The 21,043-nt window shown below is 39.9% G+C and overlaps 1 protein-coding gene across 3 annotated transcripts in view; it reads right to left on the reverse strand.

The window, feature by feature from the left end:
- Positions 1–21,043, reverse strand: part of MCC (MCC regulator of Wnt signaling pathway) — a 225,439-nt gene that overhangs the window by 149,620 nt on the left and 54,776 nt on the right. Inside the window, exon 1 of one of the 3 annotated variants that reach the window (XM_075020641.1) lies at positions 17,387–18,038. The exons of the other annotated variants lie outside the window; for them this stretch is intronic. Within the exon in view, the coding sequence (XP_074876742.1) occupies positions 17,387–17,443 (57 nt within the window). The 5' untranslated portion in view covers positions 17,444–18,038. Of the gene's footprint in view, positions 1–17,386; positions 18,039–21,043 lie in introns of those variants that run through there. 3 annotated transcript variants of the gene reach the window in all.

Raw genomic sequence — 21,043 nt, forward strand, 5'->3', positions numbered from 1 at the left:
CTCAGCCCACCATTAAAAAACCTCTAAAAACCTTTTCTATAAAATGTTTTTTTAAGTGTAATTTCACAACCATGCCCCAGTAAGACACGTTGCTCTCTGCAAGACCAAGCAAGGCAACCAGAACTGAGTTATCAGTTTGACTAACAAGATTTCTGATAAAGCATGTAACATAATGTAATTAACAAATGGAAATCTAAGTTCTCATACACTACAATGACAGAATTGTGTCAATAATGGTGTATAGCTTTTTGCAGCTCCTCAAATGAAATGCACTATAAAGTACAAAGCATCACTGTCATTGCAATGGTACTGTACATTACTGGTATTTCAAATTTAACACAAAACCTACTCTACCAGTTTTTCTATTTATCCTTTCTGTAAAAAAGACAGGTTATTACACTTTGGCCTAAATAATACCCACTAAATCTTGGCAACTTGGTCCTTTAACCATTCCAGGATAAGTCAGATAGATAATTTAGGGTTACCAACTGTTCACAATTCCCATTCAGCCAAACAAAAAGTACAGCTTTAGTGATAACCCAGTTGTATGGGAAAAAAATAAATCTAGAAAATACTGAAAAACAGAACTATAACTGGACTGTGAATTAGTTCATTGACTCCAAAAGACCACATAAATTCATCACTTTAATTTCTCAGTAATGCAATGGCAAACCTGGTTTTGATGATGTATTTTCAGTTCTAGAGGAAAGGAAAGGCAAGTCCATAGGTGGTACAAAATAGCTAAAAAAAGCCTTTCAAAAATAGTTCTAGAATTCCTGAGTGTCCTCTTATGTCTTTATCGACATTTCTTATACGAAGGGAATATTTTCTTTTCTTTAAAATTTAAATATTTTACATTATCATATCCATTCATTATCATTCCCATATATATAGCACATTTTACCATTGTATTGTATTGTTCTGCAGCAACTTAATATTGCTCGTTTGTGAGTTTGCAATTTTTTTCACATTAAAAGCCATTAAGCTCTGGTGATGACACATGAAAGACACCACATGACCATAAGAGCATAGCTTCAGTTTAAACAGTCAAGAAAAAAATCTCTGCTGTTAGATTTATAAAATGAACACTGACTCAGTTGTCAGAAGGATGCCCTGAAACCCCTCTGAAGTCATGCATCAGCAATAATGGCAAATGTTCACAAATGAGAAACTCATTTAACTTCTTATGACAAGTTTGAGGTTCATTTTCTCTAACCATCTTCCCACTTCTTCCTCCCCTCTCCCAATGGATGCTAGCTCCTGTTCTCTGCTTTTCCCACACTGTAGAGTACTTCCATCCTGATTGTGCCAAGTACCAAACTGAATGTTCATGTAGCCGTGATAGAACAGTGGTGTTAAGACAGTCCTTTCCGTGGGAAATCAGAAAGGGATTACTAATTTTTATCTTTGTTTTAATCCATTAGGAGCTGTGCTTATAAACTCTGAATTAACCAGTGTATGAATGGATTTTGATCACTGTAGAATTTCCTGCTTTTCAGAAATAGTGTCCCATTAGTTGCTGACAGTAACACATAGATATGCCAGATAGGTCTGTCATCTCCAGGGAACTTTGTATTATGGAGTACAAAACAACCGTGACACCTATACCCACATCAGGAATTATTCAGATTCTTCTTAGACTGAATTTACTATAAATATGTCTTTGAAATGGAAGTTTAATTTCAAAGCTGATTTAGGTGAACAAACTGAGCTGGATTCTGTATAAACAGCAAACTCATCATCACTAGAAATTCCCACATTACTGCATTTCAAAAACAAAATCTAAATTTAAACTTCCCTATTGTGATTTCTGTAGTACTGCCTTTTCAGATCCTTATGAAGGCAGCAATACATGCGATAGAACATACAGAATGTCAACATCTGTTAAGAACTAAAACTGCAAAATTTTCCTTTGTTCTCTTGGAAGGAAAACTACTTCCATGAAAAGCCACTATAACTTACTCTAAAAAATCGCAGCAAGGGCACAAAGAGGAACAGTGGAAAGGTTTGCCTCTTTTCTTTTTCTTTTTTTTTTTTTAAAGCAGTATAGGTCATCCCTTGTAGTAGTTTGCCTTTTTTTTTTTTTTTAAAGCAGAACCATGCAAAATCTACTAGAACCTAACCACATCATTCTGCAAAACGAAATGAAACATTTAAATAAACTGTCAATTTCTGATGTGTATTTCTTTTAAGAAATTAATCATGATAGGATACTACTCTCTCTTACCACTCCAAGCTAGAGAAGTTTCTGACAGAATTAACTTACTAAATGTTCTTCAAAATAAGTATTCTGTTTATTCTCAGAAAGTTCCCTACTGCTTTTTAAAATTCTTTTTTTTTTCCTTTTTGGTTCCAATATATACTATGCTCCTATCATCTTCAAAGACACAATAGTTCATGCACTTACAGAAATACTATTTTATCACTCTCATGACCACAAGATCATGGAGTTCGGGATCCTGAGGGGAGAGAGGAGGGCAAAAATCAAGATCACAACCCTGGATTTCAGGGGAGCATGCTCTGCCTTCCTCAAACATCTCCTTGAAAAAGTCCCATGGGATAAGGTCCTGGAGGGAAAGAGGCCCAAGAAAGCTAGTTAATATTCAAGGATCACCTCCTCCAAGCTCAAGAGAAGTCCATCCCAGCAAGTAGGAAGTCACGCAAAAACACCAGGAGGCCTGTGAACAAGGAGCTCCTGGCAAAACTCAAACACAAAAAGGAAGCATGCAGAAGGTGGAAGCAAGGGCAGGTAATGTAGGAGGAATACAGAGACATTGCCCAAGCATGTAGGGATGAGGTTAAGAAAGCCAAAGCCCAAACGGAATTGAATCTGGCCAGGAATGTCAAAGGCAACAAGAAGGGCTTCTGTAAGTAGACAGGTGACAAAAGGAAGGATAGGCCCACTGCTGAACAAGGCAGGAGACCCGGTGACACAGGACATGGTAGAGGCTGAAGTACTGAATACCTTCTTCACCTAAGTCTTTACTAACGAGACCAGCTTTTAGGAATCCCAGGCTCCAGAGACCAAGGGGAAAGGCTGGAGCAGGGAAGACATACCCTTGGTGGAAGAGGATCAGGTCAGGGAAGACTTAAGCAAACTGGACACACATAAGAGCATACCCTGATGGGATGCACCCACAAGTGCAGAGGGAGTTGGCAGCTGTCATTGTGAGGCCATTCTTGGTAATCTTTGATCGATCATAGTGACTGGGAGAAGTGCCCAAAGACTGAAGGAAAGCAGATGTCACTCCTATCTTCAAGAAGGGCAACAAGAAGCACCTGGGGAACTACAGGATGGTCAGCCTCACCTCAATCCCTGGGAAGGTGATGGAGCAACTAATCCTCAAAATAATTTCTGGGCACATTAAGGACAACAAAAGCATCAGGGGTTGTCAGCATGGCTTCACCAAGAGCAAGTCATGCTTGACCAACATGATCAGCTTCTCCAGTGGTGTGATGAGAGGACAGCAGTGGATATTGTCTACCTGGACTTCAGGAATGCCCCTGACAGCATCTCTCATGAGATCTGCCTAAAGAAGCTGCTGATATATGGGCTGGATGAGCAAACAGTGAGGTGGACCAAAAACCAGCTGAACAGCCAGGCCCAGAGAGTGGTTATCAGTAGAACAAAGCCTGGTTGGGGGACGGTAACTAGCAGTTGCCCCAGGGGTCATTACTGGATCCAATACTGTTGCATATCTACATTAACGAGCTGGATGATAGGGCAGAGTGCACCCTCAGCCAGTCTGCAGGTGACACCAAACTGGGAGGAGGGGCTGATATGCCAGAGGGTCCTGCTGCTGTCCAGAGGGACCTGCACAGGATGGAGAAATGGGCCAACAGGAACCTCACGCAGTTCAACAAGGGGAAGCGCAAAGTCCTGCACCTGGGGAGGAACAACCCCAGGCACCAGTACATGCTGGGGGCTGCCCGGCTGGAGAGCAGCTTGGCAGAAAAGACCTGAGGGTCCTGGTGGACACCAAGTTGAACGTGAGCCAGCAACATGCTCTTGCTGCAAAGGGGACTAACGGTATCCCAGGCTGCATTAGGGGGAGTGTTGCCAGCAGGTCAGGGGACGTCATCCCTCTCCTCTGCTCAGCATTGGTGAGGCCACACCTGGAGTGCTGTGTCTGCTGCTGGGCTCCCCAGTTTGAGAGAGACACAGACATACTGGAGAGAGTCCAGCAAAGGGCCACCAACATGATGAAGGGACTGGAGCATCTCTCCCAGGAGGAAAGGCTGAGAGAGCTGGGACTGTTCAGCCTGGAGAAGGCTCAGGGGGATCTTATCAACGTATATAAATACCTGCAGGGAGGATGCAAAGAGGACAGAACCAGGCTCTTGTCAGTGGTGCCCAGTGGCAAGACCAGAGGCAGTGGGCACAGACTGAAACTCAGAAGGTTCCCTCTGAACATCAGGAAACACTCTTTCACTGTGAGGGTGATCCAGCTCTGGCACAGGTTGCCCAGAAAGGTGATGCGAGTCTTCAACCTTGGAGATATCCAAAAGCTGTCTGGACATGGTCCTGTGCAACTGGCTGTAGGTGACCCCATTTGAGCAAGGGGTTGGCCCAGATGACCTCCAGAGGTCCCTGCTAGCCCCAACCATTCTGTGATTCTGTAACAGAAACTGAAATCTCATTACTGAAGAATATGATCATGTAATGTTCTGAATGAGATATGACACTTACCTATACCTCATTGGCATCAATCATCAGGTTTGAAACTGTTTAAATAAGACATAAAAAGAGATTCAGCGTAACACACAATACAAAAACAGAGGAAGTTAAAGAAACTCTCACAGGAAAGGAGAAAACCTGCTTTCATAAGAAGCAATTAGCATATTTATTTCCATTGCAGAAGGGGTAGGTATTGAAATTCAACCACATGGAGTTTCACAAAGACGACAACTATGGGTGTTCACACGTATTCAGCCCTGTAGAATGTGAGACAGAAACTGTACTTTTTAAAAAGCATGAAAAAAAAAGTTCTGTGTTTGCAGAGATCTCTCACAGAGTAACTAAATTAATACAGATCTCCATGCCATCACGGCTTGACTGTTATGAATCAATATACTTTCTTCTACTTTGCACCACAGGGAAGATATCCGTCAGCAGAGGAGGAGAAATAAAGAGATTCCATCCATTCTGAAAACCAGCACCTCATAAGACAGAAGAAAATCATCATTGGAAATATTGTAACAATTTTTTTCCTTCAGGTATAGCAGTCACCTCAATGTTACTATCATACTGGTATCATTCACAGCATTTAACTGACACATCATGCTACAGGCAGAGATACATTTTCCCTCAAAGATTTAATTTTTTTACTGATTTCATTGAAAGAAACTGCATGCTTATTTAGTATGGGTCAGACCTCCCAGCAGGCTAGTTATACCTGGCAGAACATTGACTTCTAGGACACCAAGCATCATGAGAGAATCATTTGTTCCTACAGGAATCAGATTATGCTATATAAAAAGAAAGAACCAGCTGATGAACAGGTAGACCACCATGAGTTTCAATAAAAAGAACCAAGTATGTCTACAAATCAGTTTAAATAAAAAGAACCACCTAAGTCAGTAAATCAGACAACAGCAGCATCAGTAACTTGCAAAAATTATGCTGTACTATACTATGCAAGCAAAACAGAAAAAGAGATGGAGGGGCAGAAAATGAACTTATCTCAGATTTAGCAACAGCAATGGACAGTCCTCAGCACACCATTCTTAAGCGGGCACCTGCTCTTTTCTGCAGGTGACAATAACCACTTTGGTTTCTGTATGTGGCTGCAAAACCCATCTCAAGCACACTAGACCCGGCAGTCCAGGACAGGATGATACAGCTGACGTGCCACTTGAAGAATGGTAGTATTAACTCCAACTACAGTTAACAAGCTAGATTCTACTGCTAAATACCTGGCAACAGTTTAAGAGTAAGCAACCTGTGCAATTTAGGTAGGATGCAAAGTGCAAAAGATTATTAAACTAGATGGATTCTGCCCTCTGAAGGATAACTCTTAATAGCAAATAAGAACAGTTTGGGGTAGGGTTATCTCAGTCTCTTGTAGATGAAGGTCAGATAACACAATGTCTTTGCAAGCAAATTATAGATTTGGGCTTACAGTCTGCAAAGGATAGACTTTGCAGGATAGGCACCTGTGCTGTTTTGTGGGATCACCAGCTTCATCTAAACCTCTGTAAACATGGTTCAGAAGGGCACCGACTTGTTAATGGACTTATCACATAGCACAGTAATGATCTTATATTTCTCTGCCATCACAACCATGTATCATAGTTCTGTGTTGACAATTATAATTCCGTCACTGCAACTAAGTAATTTAGCCTTTTGGAAACATTTCAAAAAGTTGCTCTGGCAAATCAGAAACCAGGGGTGCTGTTATGATTCTAGCAAACACTGAAATATCCTCACATTTTAAAATGTATAAATGGTCTATTTTAAAAACAGTATCTCATTTCAGTTATCAGCAGAAGGCCATTATCCATAAGCCTGATGCAAATTTCTACTTTGTGATGTATTACATTCTAGTGAAAGCTTGGTAATCTGCAATAAAATCCAGCAACCACCTGCTGGAGCATTTCCAAAATTCTACAAAGGTTAGTGATGGTAATTTACAAAATTTAGCATGCAATCACTAATACTACAAACAACCAGTTTTTAATAAAAGAAGCATTACCATGGTTCAAAACCCAAGAGCTGAAATTTAGAAGTGCTGGATTTACAATGTTAACACAAACATAACTAAAAGCCTTTGCACTACTGTATTAAAACAGATACTACAACTGCACAATGTTTTTCCTCTGCGTAGATGGGAAGCCTGCATGCATTTCCTATACCCACATATATCCAGGTCTGGTCTCTCCTTGCTGGGCGGCTTCTCCATTCTCCTCTATCCCCAACTTTTTGTTCCATGGCCCACAGCCAGGTCTCACCCATACTCTCCTCAGCCACCCTCTCTCCCCAAACTCACAAGTCCCCATTCTCATCTCCCAGACACCTTGTAACATACACAGCTTCCTACCCAAGGAGTACTCCCTGTGACCTCTGCTACCCTGTCCTTCTGTAACACCTCCTCACTTCAAGTCCTGGTTTCTCCTTCCAGTCCACTTTCCAGTGTCCTTCGTACCTGCCAGGCAGAGTCCACTCTCCCTTGTGCCCTTTCCTGATTTCCAGGTCCAGCTCTTGTCCTTTTCAACTTTAAATCAGAAAGCATGATCTTCAGAAACTGACAAGGCTGGACTGGACGGTTAAGAGTGGGAATTATCTGGAGCCAGAAAAGAGCAGACATCTTGACAGCTTGTCACAGTGACTGTAGCCTAAACCAAAAACCCAGGGAACAACTGTGGAAGACTTCCACTAACCTCTGAGATAAAGCAAACTTTGTGAAATCTTCACTGCGGAAGCTTTAGCTGCAGTGATCTAGACAAAACTTGTAGTGAGCACCTACAAACATTTTTGCCTCCTTCCATGAATACCTTCACAATATCAGTTAAAAAAACAAAAATCACATAAATGCTAATACCCTGGGAAATTCCATTCCTATTGCAAACCTGCATGGCAGCAAAAAGAATCACCACATGTTCTTGTATTTTTAACATGAGAAAGCATTGTCTGTTTCACTAGCTTCATTTGTGGAAACAAACATAACATTTTGTCTGATAATCTTCCCAAATAATTCATCCTATGAAAGACTGCAATTTCAATGGTCAAAGTCTTGCAAAATGTTAACTCTGTCATTGCATTACAATACAAATTTTTAAAAAGATTTATTATGAAGGCAAGGCCAACCACAATTTTGGAATTTCCTTAATGACCACACGTTTAACACAAAAAGACAAATCTAGTATTTTAACAGGAGTAAACTATTTCCACCTTATTTTGTTCAATGTTCTATACTTTAATAACAAAAATTGTGTTTATTATTATGGTAGCAGCCATTAATAATTAACTGTTCTTTATAACACTTTCTCATTTAGCTGAAAATAGTGGAACAACACAAGCACAAACAAGCAATGACACGCTCACACTCCAAGTAGAAAGCTCTTAAGATAGTAAGTAATGCCAGTAATTCTTCGGTCATCGCACACTGACCACATTTTTATCTGCGTTTAGAAATATTTAAAACAGAGACATTTGGATATTGCAGTAAGAAACATCTGAACAAAGTTTAGTTATGTTTAAAACCACAAATTTAAACATCACAAGCTTTTCTGCTCCAATTTCAGGTTCACCTCCTAAAGCTAAATATTTACATACATATTGTTTTAAAATATTTTGTATAATACAGGCTTCCACTGAGAGAAGTAGCTTTTTTGAAGTGCATATCAAGGCAGCAGTTCTACAGCATAAAGCTGCACTCCAAACAGAATTTCAAACTGTGAAACAGAGAAGTGGACTGTGGATGACTTAATGCCACTGTGGAAACTGTTACCTGTTACCATGATTGCTTCCAGCTCACATAATGTATCTGTAATGCCAGATTCTGAATTCTACTACAACTCTTTGCTGACATCTGAGTTTTCATTATAAGCATCTTGGGATCTTTAAGTGACTCAAATCATTATTAATTACACACATTCAAATAATGACCAGCAGTCCCACCACAGCTTCACCATACTAATAGGAAACAATCCTTAGTTTAGGAGAGTTTACAGTCAAGGCAGGCAAGGCAAAAGATATGCACATAGAAGCAGGGAGATTTACTCAGGGTCAGCACAAGGAGACACAGCCCAAGTCCCAAATAGCTCTGGTGCCATCTCTATTCTACCACCAAGGCCCCTCTTCAACCAAGATGCTGGTTTAATGTCTTACCTGAAAAAAAAATAAATGTCATCACAAGTAGCAATACTGAAAAACTGAGGGAAAATAAAACCAATTTTTATTTTTTCTCTAGAATTTTAGATACCAACTACATGCTTCCAAAAGCTTTGACTTTCTAAAAAAAAGACAATACTCTAGTCAACTTTACGATCTAGGACAAAAATTTATACATAGGTGGGGCATATCTAAGCATACTGAAAAATACTTCTTTCTGTAATTCTTTAAATTTGGCAGAACTGAAAAGATTTCTGTTAATTAATATTTTAACTCCAATGACAAATTTTCATGTATAATTACAACAACAGAGTTGGAACATGTAAGCTGATTTACAGACTCTTAATGAATATTCCTATACATTGGAGAAGGTAGAAATCTAAATCTTCAGAAAATATAAATCATTTATGCAGAAGGTTCATTTATATGACAAATCCTGACATGGGACTGACTAATGCAGACTGCCACCAGTGTCAAAACACTATCTTCACCAGCACCAGATCCCCATACCAAACCTCCATCCTCCCATCACAGAGAATCTTTGAATTCAGAGACCATCACATTTCCCTACAGAGTACATAAGTAGGTATATTATTACTACATGTAATAGAAAAGCTCAAATAGGCTTTTCCATGCTATTTAGGAAGCAGAAATTCCCAGCACAAGTAAAACCTACAACTACAAATACTATACAATGTCATAAAGACAATAAACATGAGGAAAAAAAACATAAGTGACAAGAACACATATCACATATCAATCATTTATCAAACTACTCAGAGCTCCAGAACAAAAATACCTCATTACACCCCACCATAGCTGTCCAATCCCATCACAACATCTCTCTCCATGTCCCCTCTTCACACATGCATACAGCATAGACACTTCTGCCTTTGCAAACATTAACTCTGCAATCTTTGGATTCTTCTTTCAGAAGCTTTTGTTTATGTGTTCCTTTACAGACTACAAACCCATAGATTGCAAAGGAACATATAAAAATACCTTCCAAAAGGAGAACCTTGCAATTGTTCCCACACAGCGCCATGTCATGGTATGTCCAAGTCTGATCAAGGACAAAAATACATTTTTCTTTTCCAACACAGGTTGGAAGGGGAGAAGGGAAAGGATGACGATCTTTATCTCCAAAAATCTCCCACGAATGAACTCTGGCTTTTTTATCTAAGAATAAAAACCATCAAGTATCTAGAAGCATTTAGAGGATCCAACACACTGCTAATGTTACGTTCACAGCATATATTTGTCCGAAGTGATTTTTCAGCCCATAAGGCATTTTTCAAACACTATTTTTTAGGAGCAAGGAATATTAAAATATCAGGCAGATAAGTTACATAATCTCTGACTTTTTTTTATTAGGAGGCTGCAAAAGAGCATTATCTGTGCTGACAGTGTCTGGGCATTTTGACTAATGTTTTCATAGTGCTTCAATTTAATAACGTCCAAGCCTGGAACATACTCTGTGCCTGATAAGCAGCTCACACAAATCCACAAAAAAAATTTTCTTTGAAGTCACTATGTTTTAACACTGGAAAAACCATGCATCAGTCACACTGTAAATTACATACGTTGATCATGCCAGAGCGCCCTCAGCTCGACTATGGTTTCGCATTCATGTTCTAACCCATGTTGCTAAAATCAGCAGTACAGGTCACTGATAACATAACAGCAAACTTGTCTATTAAAAAAAAGCAGATGTCCAAAATACTCCAGAAAAGCTGACCTTCCCATCTCAAAGGATGCTTTCACCTATATAATTTAACATAAGATTTCAAAATAAGCTGTAAAAATAAATTAGATTTTTCAAAGACATAAATAATGTGTAGTAGATCTATGAAATAGAGCAGAAGTGTATCCAATCTAAATGTTGCATTCAGACTTGATGGTCATTATGCAGGAGCACAACCATTAAAGTTTCCCACTGAAGTCTTTTCTTTAAATTAGGAGAGATACATCAATGTAACCGAGACATACAGTAACTCTTTAGATTCTGTAATTTTATTTCACATTTACTGTCTCAACACACCGCAAGACAACAGTATAGGAGTATGTTGGGTTTGCAACGTTGACTAGTACTTCATAAAGCCTGTTTGAACCAGGAAAGAGGAGAGAGTTCACCCAAAGAAGATCTGCAAACTACCTCAGCATCTCTGAAGCAATAAAGCTGAGACCACTCTTGTAAGGCTACAGGTGTTACTGCTACCACCAGAACAAAGTTTTATCCAGATCCCCACTAGAATCCGTTTAAGAAAGTTCTCTTTAAGATACTTTGATCTAAGCATACTGGGTTGCTGTGCTCACTTTTCTAAGACTTTAGCAGTTCACAAACACTGTTCACCTTTTTGGTTTGACTACTGTTACCAAACAAATCAGTTACACACCTTTTTCAAGGTTAAAATAATTAAAAATATTTTTAAAAATTGACATATGTGTTTAACAAACACATATAAATGATATATGTTTCTTTTCTGAGTTAAGTAAACGTGGCCTGTCCACCTATGTCGAATCCGGTAATCAAAGTCCAAACTGCTAAAATTTTGACATTTCCAATTAATGTTTTATCCAAATTTAGGTTAATATGACGTGTCATGATTACGAGTTCCTTTTAGTCTCCCAGCCTTTCTAGTGTCAAGGTTGATCCTTCCAAGATTTTACCCATGGACATCCCTATCTCTAAATAGTCATGAGTCAGGTTAATAGTACCCTCGATGATGTGGCAGCAGGGTAGGGGTAACTTTACTAAAGAAATAAGTAGCAATACAGCAAAAGCAATAAAAAGACAAAACATCAACAGATAATTAAGTTCTTACAACAGATCTCAAATGACTCACAAACATATGTACATTATCAACTGATGTAAATAAAGCTTTCCTTGAAATACATCGTGCAAGTTTTTCCTGTCGGGAACTTGAGATTCCTAACACTTTTAACACTTTGTAATTGCCAGAATACCATCTTCCTCGCGCACCCACAGGGAATCCCTTAAATTTAATATTTTTAGCATTCATTAATTCCTGAATTTTATTTTTAAGATGACAATATTTCTTTACTTTTTCTGCCACTGCATCTGCCAATGATGACAATTTACTTTTGTATCGAATTGTTACATTGATAACCACTGCCTGGTCTCTTTTTCAAGGTTAAAATAATTTAAAAATATGCCATGTTTAGTATTTGATAACCACATTCCACTCTGTTCTATTGCAGGGCTGCAATATTTTAAAGGATTAACAATAAGGTTTTATCACACTTCCCAAAACATCTTCTGACCAGGGAAAACATACACCTTCTCTGGTGGCAAGATGCAGTACTCTCTTCTGTTACAAGCTGCATACACCTTTGACACTGAAGGCCAAGACCATGTCCAGTAGCAGAGATGGAATTGCAGTAGGACTTGGTGTTTACCTGCTCACGAGAAGTACTGGAAGTATACTGGCATGCTTCTTGCACGGCCAGAGACCATTCAGGAAGCAGACGCAACATTAGGGTGACATTTACTGGCTGACTGTCTTAATGAGAAGACTATCAAACCCAGGAAGGTGAAACAAGTGTTTGAGATTTGAGCCTAGACTTGAATGTGTACCAAACCTGTTCCCCATTCCATCAGTGCTATCTCCTCACATGTATGTACAGTGTGAGCACAAGCTAACGCTTGCTCTAAAAGAACAGAGACACACACGCCAAAGTACCTCAGGGTGGGGATTGCCATTGTTGAGCTTCTCCCTTGCCAGTGAGCCTTGGCTCAATATCCTCCTCTTCTGCTGGTCACACACCTCACCCCACAAGTCCCCTCAGACTTACTGGCCTCATGTACACAACTTCAAGACATGCAGTCCCTTTTTTTTCTGTAATTCTTCTTCTATGTCATTTTTTCCTCACAGTATTAATTTCTAAGTATAGCAGCAGCGGAACAACAAATCTTAAAAGAAAGTGCAATATTGTCCAACTGTAAAATCATAAAAAAAGTCACAGTTTAAGCCTTTCAAACTTGGCTCTCTCCTCAATTCTTCACATCTGGTATTACATATAAGATTTTGGTTAAACCTTTCTTATGAACACACTATTCTGCTTCCTACACAAATACAAATTTTGAATCCTATCTTCCCTCCCCCTCCCAAATTTTAAATACCCTATTGTTAAAATAAACAAACAAACCAGTTACTCATTTTTCCAACACAAATACCCCATCTGTTTATTCCAGTCAATGTAAAGGGTTAAGAAATATGTAGCTGTATCTAATGCTGCAAGTCACAACATTCACATTCTAAACCCTTGACTTCCAAGCACAAAGCAAGAAGCAGAAGGTATAAAGTATGAACCTAAAGCAGCATGGTATCTTCTGATTTTGCTGTGCAGAAAGAAATATATCCTTTTTAGATGTTATACACCATCAACTTATACAGCAAGTGCTAAAAGAACACAATAAACAATCACATTATACAAATCATCTGCATCTAAAGTGCTGAATGTATTGCAATACTATAATGCCAGCCCTTATCCCACAACAAAATCTCTTAGGCACAGTTTTACCATCAGCAAGTTCACAAGGCTTACTTTAATGAAAATTATATCTGAGAACATAATTTGGCTCTTAATGCAAGGATATAATTTAGCCCGTAAGTATACAACTGAGAAAAATATAATTAAACTCAGTACTTATATTTCCTCCATGTTCCTACACTGCTAATTTAAACTGTCCCAGAATTAGTCATGGGCATAACTGCTGACCACATTTAGCCCAATAGGTGTAGTAGGTCAGACCACAGATCTCCCTACCTCAGCACACCTTCTCAACAGTGGATGGCCAGGGGAGTGTATAAGAACAAAGCTAGTATGCAGTGATACTTCCCCAGAATGCAGGGGCTTAAAGCCAGGTAGTGTCTTCAAATTTGGAAAAAGAAGAAAATATAGATTAGACAATCCAGCGCATTCTAGATGAACACCCCTTTCTGCAGAAAAACTGAATGAGTATGTACAAAGCATGTAAATTCTGATATAAAGTTTCATTTTTAACTATGTAAAAAACAGTCTGTAATTGCAGTTTCTGTGCACCGAACAGCTTACCTGTACACGTTTTTCAGTAACGTTCACGATACTGGCTTTAAAAATATGCTTTGTGATTACATTAAAGGTTTACAGTATTGTATGACTAAAAACCTGAAGGGATCCAAAGAGCACTTACCTAATTTGGGTGTCATGTATTGCATACAAATCACATCCTTCCTTGATCAAGCCTTAAAAAGCAAACTCGGCAAATCATGTTAAGCCCTAATATTGACAGGAGAAGGCCCATTTCGTAATAATGGAACTGAGCTTGGCTGGACACTGTGCTTATTTACAAAAGTACCAAAGGCTGTCGTGCATCCTCATGGAGTACAGCAACAGTCATCTGCAAATTCTAGATTTTTTTAGATTTGCCTCTCTTAATGTATCATATATTAAAGAAAACTCCAAACGTAACACCACCACCAAGCTAACCTTGCTATGCAAGAACAATGCTTCTCCTACCTCTCTATGCAGTTACGACACACTGAATCTACCACACAAACAGCACACTGGCTAATCTTTCTTTCTCTGGAGAGAAGAAAGAGAAGGTTGAAGGGAGAGAAAAGCACAGGAAATGGGGTAACATGTACTGATACACATATCAGCAAACAACAGCTTGAACTCTGGATCTAGGGCACCACAGAGCATGAGTTTTGTAGAAGTCTGACTGACCTACAACAGAAATCAGATTTTTTTTGTGCTTTCTGCATGACCTTTAGACAGGGGCGGGGGGGGGGGGGGGGGCAGTAAATAAAGACTATCAAGGTCTCTGTTTACCTGGACAAGAGTTTAGGAATAGCAAACATCAACCACACACAAGTTTCTACAATCACACTGTGCCTTGAAAAAAAAATATGCCTTAATTTCTTCTCATTTCCCAAAGAGTGATGTAAATCTCAAGTAGAAAGTTTCAATACAAATGGAACGAGTTGCAATAATTTAGTTTTCTATTTCGTTTAATGCATCCATTCAAGAATGTATTTACTCTATCTTCAGGGCTTTCTAGTTTTCCTGTTAATTTTAATAACAGTAGTTTCATGCCTAGAGCTCCATGTACTGAGATACAGAGATCAAGGCACCTACACCAAAACCCACTGTGCATCATGTGAATCATGGTCTTTCTTGGTCTGTTATCGTATTTGCCATTCAGACACACACACTGGTAGCAGCCCACTGTGATGTGAAAATTTGAGCTGACTGCAGAGATAGCGGTGCAGGTGAAAACACACTAAGACAGCAGTCATTTAATAAAATTCCTGTTGTAGCCAGTTTCAAATTTTTCCATTGTTCAAATGAACACAATGCTACTGTCTTCCATTGATCAAAAATAAACACAGCATGCAGAAAACACAGCCAGAAAGGAAGGAAAAAGGGGGAGAGCATGACGAAGAGGGGAGAAACACAGGTATATAAACCGTAGGTACAGCCTTTACCCAGGGCTTTCCACCTTTGATTACAGCAAGCAATACAGTACCAGTCACCAATAGGAAAAGGCCTAACATGAGCATACAAATTACAGGGAGTTGGCTGAGTAATTAAGGGTTAGAGGGGAGCAACTAACTGCATCTTCTCCCATATGGGAGGTGGAATATGATGCTTCTGTAAGGCCTCCATGTTTCATTCAAAACGCACTGTTTTATCCAAGACCAGTGCTGAAGCTGACCCGGCCCTTTCAATGACTCAGGCTAAAGCACGCTCATGCAAGTGGCTCAAATCACAAAGATGAAGACTAGCAGCAAAGAAATTATGATTAGCAGCTGGGGAAAGTTCCCTGGTATGTCTGCAGTCAGAAAGGGGCCTATTTCTAACTCTCCTCTAGCACTAGAGTACAAACGTGAATTAAGTATTAAAGTAAGCTTGTTGGAAAAAAACAAACAAAAAACCCCAACAAAAATGTTGCATGGTGCACAGTCACAGACTTCTTTCAATATTTCCCATATTAAAACATCAGAAGAAAAATATATTTCTTACAACAATAATCTTACTTTGTGGATGTGTGAAGTAAACTTGAACAGGTAATATTTCAAGGCACCAGTGCTACCAGTGAATACCGCCTGCTCCAGATAACAACCCAATCATCAAATCTTTGCGACACTCCGTGTTTTACGTGATACTGCACAGTCTTTAAAATTAAATGTTGAGGGGATAGGAAGCAGTGATCAGCAGGCCATCAATACAACCGTAGCCAGAAACACCATGGCAGACTCCTAGCAAAAGCAACCCTGGCTTTTATGCTGAGTTTACGAACTCCATTTATGCTGCATTTCCAATACACAATTTCTAAGCAATCTTTCAAAAAACTAACACAGAGTTAAAGCAATTGAACTCTTTTGTATTTAAAGGATGAACACATACAAAATTTCTTTCACAAGAACCGCACAGTCACAAACCTGCTGTTGCTCTTGAATGGCAGGGTACTATACTTGTTTAGGTCTCACACGTTTACTCTGCTTCCCCCCACACTGTTGTCCGCCTCACCAGCCTACTGATTTATTTTTCCATTCTATACCTCAGTGTCAACTTCCTCTGTACAATTAACTCCAGAAATTGTTAACTCTCTCATTCTGCCAAGCATATCTTACCTAATATTCCTAAAACACCAAACACATAAAGTAAACAAAGGGTATGTTGCAGTAAAAGGTCTATCAGAGAAATGGGCAAAAGGCAAAGAGAAGCATTTCAGTTAAACTGGGGCAATACAGACTGCAGATTCAGTTTTCTACAAAATTACCTTAATCAAATGCTTGGGAATTCATAGCATAACTAACTTAGCAGTTCTCAGTAAAGCCCATAAGGATGACATATCTAAGACATTTCAGTAACTGACAAAATATGCCACTGCTAAAATATTTATTAAGAATTTGCATTAACATCTGATATCGCTTTAATTTCAAAATTATTGAAAACACACACACAATCATGTTACACAAAAGCCAGGCATACCCACAACTATAAGAAATAACAGCTTACTATGGTTTCCAATGGAAAAGCAGAAAGTTTCCCATGGCTTGTTTTCTTTTAGGCAGGGAAGGAAAGTAACCTAATTAATCTAACCTAAGGAAGCATTACTTTGGCTAAATATAAGCAAACACAACTTCTGCCAATGTTGTTGTCTTACCAGTAAATATTTGTCATCTTCCTCTCACCCCACTTCCCTCCTAAATCAGTCACCATCTGCTTAATCTCAAGTGAGATCTCCATATTTCACCTACTGCAAACATGAATGTTGGGTATACACACAGCTCTTGGGAGGAAAGGCAATCTCTGCTGCAGGATAACAGGAAAAATGTCTCTACAAGGTTACAGTCTTTTGCTTTTCACCACTTACTCCGCGTAAAGCAGCAAAAAAGTTCAGGTCATTTCCTGACTGGCACAGCAAGTTATAGTAAGATACACATTCTATTAATTTTTAATTGCGTTTCTTGCAAACTGAAAGCCCAAAAGGGGAGTGTTTCTTTTTAAAGCATAAAGAAGGGCACTGAAACTGCTTACCTCACTCAGCTCTGCAGGGGAGTCATTTCCATATTTCATAGCAACTCCAGAATTCATGATTAGACTTCTCAGGGCTTGACGATTTCTGCAGATTTTAATGCTTCACAGCTTTGTTCAAGTGATTCAATACTTTCTTCTCCAAAATTTTTCCGTCTTACACATTTTGCTCTAGACAGCCATTTTTACTCCACATTGATAGTTTAAATTAATGGTGCACGATCTTCTACAAGAACCAAACTGGTTTTGACTTCATAGACAATCCATTGCTGCGAGAGACTTGTTAATACTGTGAAGCGCTCTGAGAATGCAGCAAAGGAACTGCTTGCCAGGATCCCAGGGCTGTCTTAGTCCATCTGCAAGGCGTGCTTCACTTCTGCTGCCTGTTATATGCCGCACTTTTCCACAACTCTGTTTAAGGGCATCTCCCAATGCCGCTTAATGTACTCAGAAAAATTTGGTGAGCTTCACACAAGTTCACAGAGAAATTAAAAGAAGAGTGCTGTTCAGGGAGGGAGAAAGGAAAAGAGAAGAAAGCTCCCCTCCCCGAGACAAACCAACGCTACACTTCACGCTAAAGTTTCCCCTGCCAGTGAGCCTGGAGTTTAAGTGGTTTATGATCAAACACAGCTGTCTTGCTGCTGGCTACAGGGTGCATGGAAGGGGCGGTACTAAAAGGAGAGTGCAAGTGGGAGGGAGAGAGCTACAGAGAGTTCATTTTGGAATTACAGGCATCTTTCCAGCTTTCTGCATACTAATTACTATACACAAAACTATAAAGCTAAGTAACAGGAAATGCCACTTGGATAACAATAAATTGGATTCCTGTTTCCCCATTCCCATGTGCAATTAAGTAAGGAAAAGTTGGGAGGGGGGTGTAATGGGGGGTGGGATTGTAATGATTTCAAAAGGTCACGGTAAGCCCAAAAGGACCATTAGAAAGCTGCAGATTCTACGTAACACACTGACATTTTATGATGACTTTGGGGAGATGCTACTGGAAGAAGGGGGAAAAAAAGCATTTGCTTTCAACATTCAACTAATAATCTAGAAAAATCTTTTAACAAGCTGGACTTGTGGACATGCTGCACCCATTGCAAGAACCGACAACCTCCTTTCCCCTTCCTTCCATCCCCTAAAACATAGTGTAATCCCCACACACTTTGTGATGCTGGATTATGATGCACTTTTGGAGTTAGAAGTAGGAAATAACATACCCTGCAGCTGAAATTTACCTGATCACCTTAATACAAAGTCTTATTAAAGTGTCAAATGAGTTCAGAAAAAAAACCGTAAGAAACAGGACTAAATGCTATCTATACAAGCTGTGGCACAATTCTTGCACCCTGGCAAAAACATTTACAGGGGAAACAACGCTCTCCAACAGCAACATTTTGAAAATCATCTTGTTTGGGGTTTTTTTTTTCCCCTCCTCTGTTAATCACAGATTAATATCAGTATGCAGACATAGGGATAATTCATCCAAATGGCAATACAGAATTAAGAACAAGAACCAAGATAAACACATATATATTGCCCTATGATACTAAAAAGCAGTAGCACTTTCTGGGTCCCTGTCCTTCCTCCGTGCCCAGCATCAGAAACTGCAACTCTCCTCTGGCCCAGGGGGTAAGGGGAAGGCCACAATCTCTTTACAAGACTTTTTACTTTCACCCTCCAGGTCTATTTTCTAGCCTTCCCCTGCTCTTTTCTGTATTTTTCCTATTCTCTAGTTTGCTTTCTAGTAGTCCGTATCTGGGGGTTTTCCTTCCTCTTTTCACACCCACCTTGCATTGCCTCCATTCTTCGTTATTTTCCTCCTTGAGAGCATCCTCCCTGCCTCACCTTCTACATTCTAAGCCTCTACGCTTAGCGCTTCTCTGCCTGTCCCTCCCAACTCCTCCGCTTTGTTCCCGGCACATGTTTCCATTTACCGCCCTGCGGTAGCGGCAACGGGCTGCACCGCTCCCTGCTGGCAGGCGGCTGCTGGCTCAGCCACCCCCCCGCACCCGCAGCCTGCGCCCCGCGGGGCACCCTCCGCACTCCCCCGCCTCCCGTGGGTAGGAAGCCAGGAGCAGGCAGAGCCCTCCAGGACGACAGACTGCAGTACGGCACAGCACATCCACAGCAGTTCCGTGCACCCGTATCCCGTGCATTCAAACGGGATTCGCGGTGCTTCGTACCCAGGAGCAAAGGTACCGTGCAACGACTTACCTCAAGGCACGTCCAGGAGAAAAAAACAACTTCAGTTCAAAAATCCCTGCAGCTGACGCAGTACGTTTAAAAACGTTTTATCTTTTCCAAGTTCTGCCTTCACAGACGGGAGGGTGACAAAGTTCTTGTATTTTGCATCCCTACCCCTATCAACTTCTACATTCCCTCTCTAACCTGCTTAGAATCTGCCCCCGATCTGATCTTTGTCCAGCCCTGTCACAGGTATCACAGGTTCACCAACACAGGGATGAGTCTCAGAATTACTTAAGAATAAAGCTCTAAGGTTTTCCTTTTCTAAAGGAAAGGTCATATTAATGATGGCTTCAATATACTGCATTTCCCATAGTATACCCCTATACTGCCAAATACTTCCGAGCAGACCATGAACAGGCATTCAGAAATTAAGTTTTGATTCACTTTCCTCACTCACCATTGTTGTCCATTCCTGGCAGACTAGCCATCAGACAGACCAGAGCACATGGCATTACAGATGCATCCCAAGCAAACTGGTGCAGGACACTTGAGGATCTGAACTAGATCCACTCTGTACTGTACCCATATGCTGCAGAGGATTTTTTTCTGCCTCCTTCCTACTCCATATAGTAACATGTTAGAAAGAGACACAGATACTGCCTGAAAAACAACAGCAGAATTCACAGTTTCAGATGTGCGCAAGAACATGGGAGATACACGCAGGTTCTTTCAGAACAAAGTTTATTTAAAAATTTAAAATTATTTTTACTCACGTGCAAATTAATGAAACAGTTAAACCAAACTGATGAAAAACGATTTTACTTTAACCGCAACTGACTCCCATTGCAATCTCTGCATGCTTGCACTGAGTGGTACGGGATTACCCATTTCTCAGTTGGAAAGCAGCAACTGTTACTTTTAACTAACCCGTAAGTACTGGTGTTGCTTGTTTCAATGTCCTTATAAAAAAATCTGCAGGCATTTCTTTATTGTGGAGGGCCAGCTAAGACTAAATGTAATCATTCTTCTAAAATCGTTACTATTACATCACATTTTTAAATACTCAGTAGCATCAGGAACATATTCTGAATACCTGAAGACACAGAACTTGTTCCTCTGTGAAATGTCATACTATCTAGCATTGCTCTGAGTCCATTTACTAACTGAATGAAAACATTACATCACAAAATTAAATTCCCAGATAGACCTGATCAATTGTCTCCAGGCAGCGTCACCATTTTCAAATACATGCAAGTGATCGAATACAGTAGCAGGGTACTAAGAACTTTGTTGAAGCCAAAGTGTATTTTCCCTTTGGCTTGTGCCAAACGCAGGCTTCAAAGAAGAGAAATGAAAACCTCAAGTATGCCAATTTCACATTGCCAGGAAAAGAACACGGCACCCTCAGATCCAGAGAGAGAGAGAAAGAGAGAAGTGCCTGTTGGACTCAGTCTCCCTCTGTTTCTGTTTGGT

Source organism: Buteo buteo, chromosome Z (assembly GCF_964188355.1).
Source record: "Buteo buteo chromosome Z, bButBut1.hap1.1, whole genome shotgun sequence".
Classification (NCBI taxonomy): domain Eukaryota; kingdom Metazoa; phylum Chordata; class Aves; order Accipitriformes; family Accipitridae; genus Buteo; species Buteo buteo.